Genomic DNA, 9,056 nt, shown 5'->3' on the forward strand with positions numbered 1-9,056 from the left:
CACCCTTACCCCCCAGTGCCACCCTCCTTTCCCCAGTGCCACCCTTACCCCCAGTGCCACCCTTTACCCCCAGTGCCACCCTTACCCCCCAGTGCCACCCCTCTTACCCCTCAGTGCCACCCTTACCCCCATGCCACCCTTACCCCCCAGTGCCACTTTACCCCCCAGTGCCACCCTTACCCCAGTGCCACCCTTTACCCCAGTGCCACTCCCTTTACCCCTCAGTGCCACCCTTTACCCCCAGTGCCACCCTCCCTTTCCCCAGTGCCACCCTTACCCCCAGTGCCACCCCTACCCCTCAGTGCCACTCTACCCCCCAGTGCCACCCTTACCCCCAGTGCCACCCTTACCCCCCCAGTGCCACCCTTTCCCCAGTGCCACCCCTTACCCCCCAGTGCCACCCTCTTACCCCCAGTGCCACTTTTACCCCCAGTGCCACCCTACCCCCAGTGCCAATCTACTCCCCCAGTGCCACCCTCCCTACTCCCAGTGCCACTCTCAAGCAAATGGTGAATAGTGTCGTCAGTCCATGCACTTGTCACTTCATCATGGTTAGGTTAGGTCAGGTCAGGTCAAATTAGGTCAGGTCAGGTCAAATTAGGTCAGGTCAGGTCAAATTAGGTCAGGTCAGGTCAGGTGAAATAAGCTAAGGTGACTAGTCTTTATGGTTCATTTGCATACAGAATCTCGACTTAATCACAAGTACTTTTAACCATACATCGGTATGTACTCAGTGAATGTCTCTCTCCTCTATACTAGTACTCAGTGAACGTGTTGTACTCACTGAACATCTCCGTCTTAATACTAGTACTCAATGAACGTGTTCTCTACACCAGTACTCAATAAACATACTCAGTAGATGTCGTCCTCTCTGCGCCAGTACTCAGTGAACATGTTGTACTCATTAAAACTTCTCCTTCTTAACACTAGTACTCAATAAGCATATCTTTCCTCTACACCAGTAATCAGTGAACGTGTTGTACCCAGTGAACGTCGCCCTCTTACACAGTACTCAGTAAACATGTACTCAGTGGACGTCTCCTTCTCTACACCAGTACTCAGTAAACATGTACTCAGTGGACGTCTCCTTATCTACATCAGTACTCAATAAACATGTACTCAGTGAACGTAGCCTCTACATCAGTACTCAACATGTACTTATTGACGTCTCTCTCTACACCAGTACTCCGCCACATCAGGGTACACACGAGTATTACACGAGGAATGCTGTTGACCTTGAAACTGAGTACGTGATGTAACGAGTACGAATAATCCTCGCTGGCCTCTGGAGAATGTTGCTTTTGAGTCCGTCTGCCTCTTTGTCTATCTGTCTTCCTGTCTGTCTCCGTGTTTGTCCTCTTGTCTGTCTGTCTGTCTGTCTATCTGTCTGTCTGTCCTTCCATCCGTCTGTCTGTCTGTCAGTAAATTGTAACCATGGCAACAGAAACTAAGAGCCAAGATATTGAATTTATATTAAACTTTATATCTGTCTATATAAGCCAGGTCTAGGGGCTGTTGAATGTATATCAATTAGATGTTTATTACCTTATTCAATTGACTTTACCTGTGATTATATTTTTAATTAGTTTGGGTAATTAGTGATTTTTCTTTGCATCTTGTAGATTTCCTCAAGACACCATGAGCACTCACCATATCCTGACAGCTGTACTTGTCCACTTCCCAACAGATGTCGCCACACACACACACACACACACACACACACACACACACACACACCTACGAGAATCTTGACGGTCTTATTATCCCAAAATTTATACTGAGTTCGAGGTTAGGTTAGTTAGCGTTAAGTATGGTTGGGTTAGGTTAGATTAGCGTTAAGTATAATTAAATATAAAATAAACTAGGGGGCTAATTTTCAGGTAATCTCAAAGGCTTATTCAGACTCCATATTCACTTGCACCTCCGGTTGACCTATAGGATGACAGATAAACTTTCACTTACCACTAACAAGAGTCTATTAACAGTACACACTATTAATAATAAGAGATGTCTATATATTACCACCAGTCAGCCAGCCAAGACGTATTCAGTATCGTTGTGTGTGTGTGTACGTTTGGGTAGTGTGTCAAGGGTGAGGGAGGGGGAGAGTGGCACTATTTGGCACGGTGACAACAGTGCCTTCACTACCTGACTTCGCACGCCTCATGAGTTGTTTGTTTGTTTGTTTTCGCGGGTTTTTTCTCCTTGCGTATTTCAGAGTTTTATCAGTGTGGTGGTGGTGTAGTGGTGGTGATGGTAGTGGTGGTGGTGGTGTGGTAATGGTAGTGGTGGTGGTAGTATATATGGTGGTAGTGGTAGGTGGTGGTGATTGTGGTAATGGTAGTGGTAGTGGTAATAGTGGTGGTGTAGTGGTAATGTGTATGGTGGTAGTGGTAATTGTAGTGGTGGTGGTGGTAATGGTAATATAGTGGTGGTTGATAGTGGTAATTATGGTGGTAATTGGTGGTATGATTAGTGGTGGTAGTATAATGGTAGTGGTGGTAGGTAATAGTAATGGTAGTGGTGTGATAGTGTAGAAATGGTAGTGGTGGTGCAGTGGTAATGGTAGTGGTGGTGGTGATAGTGGTAATGGTAGTGGTGATATGGTAATGCTAGTGGTGGTGATGATAGTGGTAATGGTAGTGGTGGTGATGATAGTGGTAATGGTAGTGGTGATAGTGGTAATGCTAGGTGGTGATAGTGGTAATGCTAGTGGTGGTGGTGATAGGTAATGGTAGTGGTGGTGGTGATAGTGGTAATGGTAGTGGTGGTGGGTGATAGTGGTAATGGTAGTGGTGGTGGTGATAGTGGTGATGTTAGTGGTGGTGGTGATAGTGGTAATGGTAGTGGGATGGTGATAGTAAGAACATAAGAATATAAGAATGGAGGAACCGTAGTGGGCTCTATTGGCCCATACTGGGCAGTCCTGTTTACACCCAACCCCTGTTGCTCATATAAGCATCCATCCTATGTTTGAAGCTATCCAGCGTATTCGAGTTAATGATGATATTTGTAACTTGTTCCACTCATCCACTACTCTATTTCCAAACCAGTGTTTACCTATTTGCGCCTAAATCTAAATTTGTCTAATTTAAAACCATTGTTACGAGTTCGCTCCTGGTTGTATAGTTTGAGTACCTTTGTAATGTCCCTTTGTTTAGCCCTGACTTCCTTATACACCTCTATCATGTCGCCTCGCTCTACGTCTCGAGGGAGTGCAAATTAAGATGCTTTAACCTGTCTCTATACTCAAGGTTCCTAATGCCCGGGATTAGTATTGTCATTATCCTCAGGATTCTTTCCAAGGATTCTATATCCATTCTGTAATACGGTGACCAGAACTGCACTGTAATCCAGGTGTGGTCTCACAAGAGCAAGATACAGGTTTAGATGACCTCGCTAGTCTTGTAACTAACACTCCTTTTGTATGAACGCAAGTACTTTATTAGCCTTGTTACGAACAAAACATTGTTTACTTGGCTTAAGATTCACTTATCATTACTCCTAAATCTTTCTCGCAGTCGGATTTCTCAATGGCTTCGTTGTTCAATTGGTTTCCTGTTTACGTCTCCTTATACTGAGTACTTTACATTTGTCATCGAATTTCATCTGCCATTTTTCAGACCATTCGAAAAATTTTAGATATTCTTGTAGTTTTGCGAGTCCTCGTCAGATTTAATTACACGTCTTATTTAGTGTCATCAGCAAATTACTTATGTTGTTCATGCCGATATTCTATGTCGTTTATGTATATAAAGTAATAAGGTCCAAGTACTGAGCCCTGGGAACTCCACCAGTGACGTTGCTCAACGGATTTAGTGGTGATAGTAATGGTAATAGTGGTGGTGATGATAGTGGTGATGGGTGGTAGGAGTGGTGGTAATGGTAGTGGATGGTGGTGGGTGAAGTGCAGTAGCGGTGGTGGTGATGGTAGTGGTGGTATAGTGGTATGGTGGTGGTGGTGATAGTGGTAATGGTAGCGGTGGTGATGGTAGTGGTGGTGGTGATAGGTAATGGTAGTGGTGGTGGTGGTGATAAATGGTAGTGGTGGTGGTGATAGTTAAATTTGATAGTTGATATAAAATTTGGTGGTATAAGTTGTTATAAGTGATGATATATGTATGTAGAGTGTTTGGGGTCCTCTTCTTCCAACACAGGTGAGGAACATCTCATGATGGACGGCTGAAGGAATAACACACACACACACACACACACACACACACACACACACACATGGTATGTCACTGTTGAGAGGTGGGGGAGTGGAGGAGGGAGATGTGAGAGGAGATGGTGAGGAGGGAAGATGTGGTGGAGGGGGGGAGATGTGTGTGAGGAGGAGGATGGGTGAGGGAGGGAAGTGTGTGGGAGGGAGGGAGGCATAGTTATACTCAGAGTGTGGAGGTGGTGGTGGCGAGGAGGAGGAGACATTGCTGACTGACTGTGAAAGGTGTTTGTTGACATCATGTGACATCAGGGATATGACGTAATGAACAGTGACATCATGTGACATCAGGGGTATGGACTTGATGAACAGTGACATCATGTGACATTAGGGTATGACGTGATGAACAGTGACATCATGGGTATGACTTGATGAACAGTGAAATCATGTGACATCAGGGGTATGACTTGATGAACAGTGACATCATGTGACATCAGGAGTATGACTTTAGCAGGTACCACGATGACACAAGATTTTCCACCAGCCACACACACCCACGTCACCCCTGTAATATAGAGAGGAGGGTAAGGGAGGGAGGGAGGGGAGAGGTGGTGTGCGGTGAGGGAGGGACAGAAGGAGGGTGTGGCAGTGAGGGAGGGACAGAAGGAGGGTGTGCAAGTGTGAGGAGAAGAAGGGTGTGTGCCAGTGAGGGAGGGAGGGAAGGAGGGCACACTACCACTGTCCACACAGGTGCCGACGTGTACCCCCCTTCCTCCCTCACACCTGCCACTCCTAAGGCTATTGTCTACCTGTAACTCGCTGCCCACTGTAGTACCTCCCTGACGACCTGTACCTCACCTGACGACCTATGCCTCCTGACGACCTGTACCTCCCTGACGACCTGTACTCACGACCTGTACCTCACCTGACGACTTCTACCTCACCTCATGAGACCTTCCTCTACCCCACCTGTATTCTCCCCTGACGACCTGTACCTCACCTGACGACTTCTACCTCACCTGGCTACCTGTGCCTACTTACTTACCTGTATTTATCTACCTCCAGTATAAGGCATCATCCTCAGTATACGGCACTAGCCTCAGTGTATATACTGAGCCTCATTATAAGGGCCAGCCTCAGATATGGGAACTATCCTCAGTATAAGGACACTAGCCTCAGTATAAGCACTAGCCTCATTATAAGGGCACTAGCCTCAGTATAAGGGCACTAGCCTATATAAGCACTAGCCTGGCAGGGGGCACGTGTGATGGTTCAGTGTGACGGATGCCAGAGCAGGAGATGGACCTCCTGTGTGGGTGCCATGAAGTGAAGTTTCCCTCCTCATAGGGTGCCACTGGCTGGCACCATGGCTCTCACTCCCTATTATTGTCTTATGAACGCGTCTTACGGGTATGATGATGAAAATGATGATGATGATGATGAAAATAATGATGATGATGATGATGATGTTTGTGTATGGTTTAAGAGTGTGTGACTGTGGTCTGGGTCAAATATGTTGAGTAGGGTGGAGTTAGTGGGAGTGGTGGGATGGAATACTGGAGGGATTTGTAATGGGATGGAATGGTGTGAGTAGTGGACGGAGGTAGGCAGGCATTGCACTCAGGATCGTGCGTGTCAGCTGGCAACAATGACCTGCAACACGCTGTACCTGAGTAAGAAACAATGCTCGTTAAGGATTGTATTTGTTCCTTGTTGACGTTGCATATTGCAGACTCGTTGTTGCAACGTTGAGAGCCCCGGTGTTGCAACATTGAGAGCCCTGTGTTGCAGCGTGAGAACCCTGGTGTTGGAAGTTGAGAACCCCGGTGTTGCAGCGTTGAGAGCCCCTGGTGTTGCAGCGTTGAGAGCCCTGGGTGTTGAGGGTTGAGAGCCCCGGTGTTAAACGTTGAGAACCCTGTGTTGCAGCGTTGAGAGCCCGGTGTTGCAGTTGGTGTTGCCGTGTGTTGCAGCGTTGAGAGCCCCTGGTGTTACAACGTTGAGGCGTGCTTTGCTTCACTATGGCTGCGACGGTCCTCTAGAGTGTAGCTCACAGCTTCAGGGAGGCGGACACCTTTAACTGAGACAATACCCCGGGCGCCCGAGTCACACCCGCTAGTGGCCACACCCGACAGTGGTTGCACCTGCCAGGCTGCACCTGCCAATATCCACACTTACCAATGGCCACGAACGCCAGTGGGCCACATCCGCCAGTAGCCACGGCTGTTGGTGGAAGGTGTTGATGCTGTGTTGTGCTGTGTTGTGTTGTGTTTGTGTTGTGGTGTTGTGTTGTGTGGTGTTGTGGTGTTGTGTTGTGTGGTGTTGTGTTGTTTGTGTTGTGTGGTGTTGTGTTGTGTTGTGCTGTGTTGTGTTGTGGTGTTGTGTTGTGTGGTGTTGTGTTTGTTGTGTTGTGCTGTGTGGTGGTGCTGTGGTGTTGTGTGTTGTGCTGTGTTTGTGCTGTGTTGTTGTGTTGTGCTGTGTTGTGGTGTTGTGCTGTGTTGTGGTGTTGTGCTGTGGTGTTGTTGTGTTGTGGTGGTGCTGTGTTGTGGTGCTGTGTTGTGTGTGTTGTGGTGTGTGCTGTGTTGTGGTGTTGTGCTGTGTTGTGGTGTTGTGCTGTGTGTTGTGTTGTGGTGCTGTGTTGTGGTGTTGTGCTGTGCCAGTATTTACTCGGTGGTGGTCATCAAGGGGCTCCGGTATGTGAGTAGTTGGTGCCAGCGTTCCCCCTGCTGCTGCCCCCGCTGGTCCCACTGCCTCACTCGTGTACAGAAGCCACCAGTTAACAGCGCCTGTCAGTGCCTGTCGACTTGTGCTATACTCACTCCCGGATCTTTCTCGACTCAAGTTGTGAATTTGGTGTTTGGTCGTAAGATGATTAATCCTTGTGGAAAGATATAGAAGTTGTGTTCCACTTTACCTTATTGATACTGAATAGTTAATAGTACGTGGCAGGTAGCCGAGTGTTGTAGGTTATAGGTGTTGTGAAAGAAGATGGGCAGGAGGGAGGGTGTGGAGGGGCGAGCGAGGGCAGCGTGGTGGTGGAGGTGAGGACCAGAGGCATGTGGCCCAGGTGGGATGTGAAGGAGTACTCCCTCGTTAAGTACCTGCGTGAGTGTGTCTGGGGTCTTGAGCGTGTTGACTCCCGCATCAACATGATTCGTCACTCGTGGTCCACCCCGTGTTTCATCCCTGAGGAAGTGGAGCCCCAGGACGAGCCCTCACCCCCCCGCCGCCCCCGCCCCCTCAGCTGCTGCGACCCTCCCCGGGATGAGGATGTCTTTCCTCTATATTACCGCGAGAACCCTCGTCGCCTCAGCTGCATACCCTCCCGAGATGACGACGATGAGGATGACGTGCCTATATTTATATCCAGTGATCAGCACGTCGCGGACACGTCAGCATCGAGTGAGAGGCCGTCCTTGACTACCCCGGAGACCCCCACGCCCCCCTCACCCAGAGGAAGCCCCGCCAGGTCATCCACCACTAGTCCTCCTCTATGTAGTCGTGCTCGAGCTGTCTCAATCAGACCCTCCAAGTCAGAGATGAGGTCCACCTCGGTGCCCCCCCGCCGGCCCCGGGTGCTGTACCGGACCCGCAAGACGTCCATGCCCATGCCCATCCGTATCCCCGAGGACCGTGTGGCGTACTGCACCTCTCCTCTCTTCTCACCCCTCGGCTCTCCTCCCCTCCCTTACGACGCCGCGGGCAGGAGGCCACAGGTATATGATTCATTAAGACTGAACTTGTACAGTGTTCAACAACCACCATTTTTTTTTCAACCAGACGAAACAGACTAACCAACACTAACCTATAGTACACACAACTACCTGAAGATCGTAAGGGTAGGTATGGTTAGTTCGGTTTTGGTTTACCTAGCTTAGGTTATGCTAGGTTAATTTAGGTTAATTTGAGTTCGTTAGCTTAAATCGATTTAGTTTAAATTCGGTAAGGTTAAGTTGGGTTAGGTTAGGCTAAGTTAAGGTAGGTCAAGCAGAGTATACCAGACGGCTAGACTAAGGGGAACACGAATTAACCCCCATTAGTTATCACACCTACATCCTCTATCTACTGTTGGTGTACGAGAGTTGAGGGACAGGTGATAGTGTATGGCCAACCCGCACCTCCCTACCAAATATCAGCCCTCTACCTTCAAAACTGTGGAAATACCTAACACACACACACACACGCACACACACACACGCACGCACACACACACACGCACGCACGCACACACACATAAATTGGTCCTAAACTCAACCTCAGTTATTTGGATCACTTGAAGATTAGTCCCATCTTATATCCCCCTCCATGAGTGAAGGGCGGGCACGTGAGGGTGATGCATGTGTCGTCAATATCATTATGTGCAGAAGGTTCAGGTATGACGGTGTGTGACGGAAGGTGCAAGTGTGACGGGGTGTGTGACGTAAAGAACTCGCTGGCATAGTACCATCTGCTCTGTTTTTTTGTTATGTGTTGTATAGGTGGAGACCAGGTGAGGTGCACGTGAGGAGGCCCAGATTTACGAGATGTCCGTATTATCTGATATCTAAATTTTCGAGATGTCCGGATTACAGGACGTCTGGAATATCGAATGTCGGATTATAGAGACGTCGGATTAGGAAGTACGATTACGGGGAGGTGTACGAAGACTTCTATTATGGCGTATCTGGTGCCTTGACGCTCCCAACCTGTCATGGTGTGTGAGTAATGTTCAGCAAGTGTTCCTTCTGTCACAGTGGATATGGGCTGTCTTGAGATCAGGCCACGTGCCATAATCCTGACGTCAATGTCTCCTCTCCTCTCCTTACACGTGACCAAGGTATGACCATTACCCTGATCTTCATCTACGTGTGACGGAACCTTGAGCTGCCACCTTTATAGTCCTAGTGCCACAACTTGA

General features: G+C 48.4%; 1 protein-coding gene across 1 annotated transcript; it reads left to right on the forward strand.

Moving 5' to 3' along the window:
• Nucleotides 1-7,308: 7,308 nt before the first annotated feature.
• LOC121866822 lies at nt 7,309-7,875 on the forward strand (the record flags this gene model as incomplete). The annotated part of the gene is made up of 1 exon (XM_042366552.1): nt 7,309-7,875. A coding segment is annotated over exon 1 (567 nt), but the record flags the coding sequence as incomplete, so codon positions are not given.
• Between the last annotated feature and the right edge of the window lie 1,181 nt (nt 7,876-9,056).

Source organism: Homarus americanus, unplaced genomic scaffold (genome assembly GCF_018991925.1).
Source record: "Homarus americanus isolate GMGI-L3 unplaced genomic scaffold, GMGI_Hamer_2.0 scaffold45014, whole genome shotgun sequence".
Taxonomy (NCBI): Eukaryota; Metazoa; Arthropoda; class Malacostraca; order Decapoda; family Nephropidae; genus Homarus; species Homarus americanus.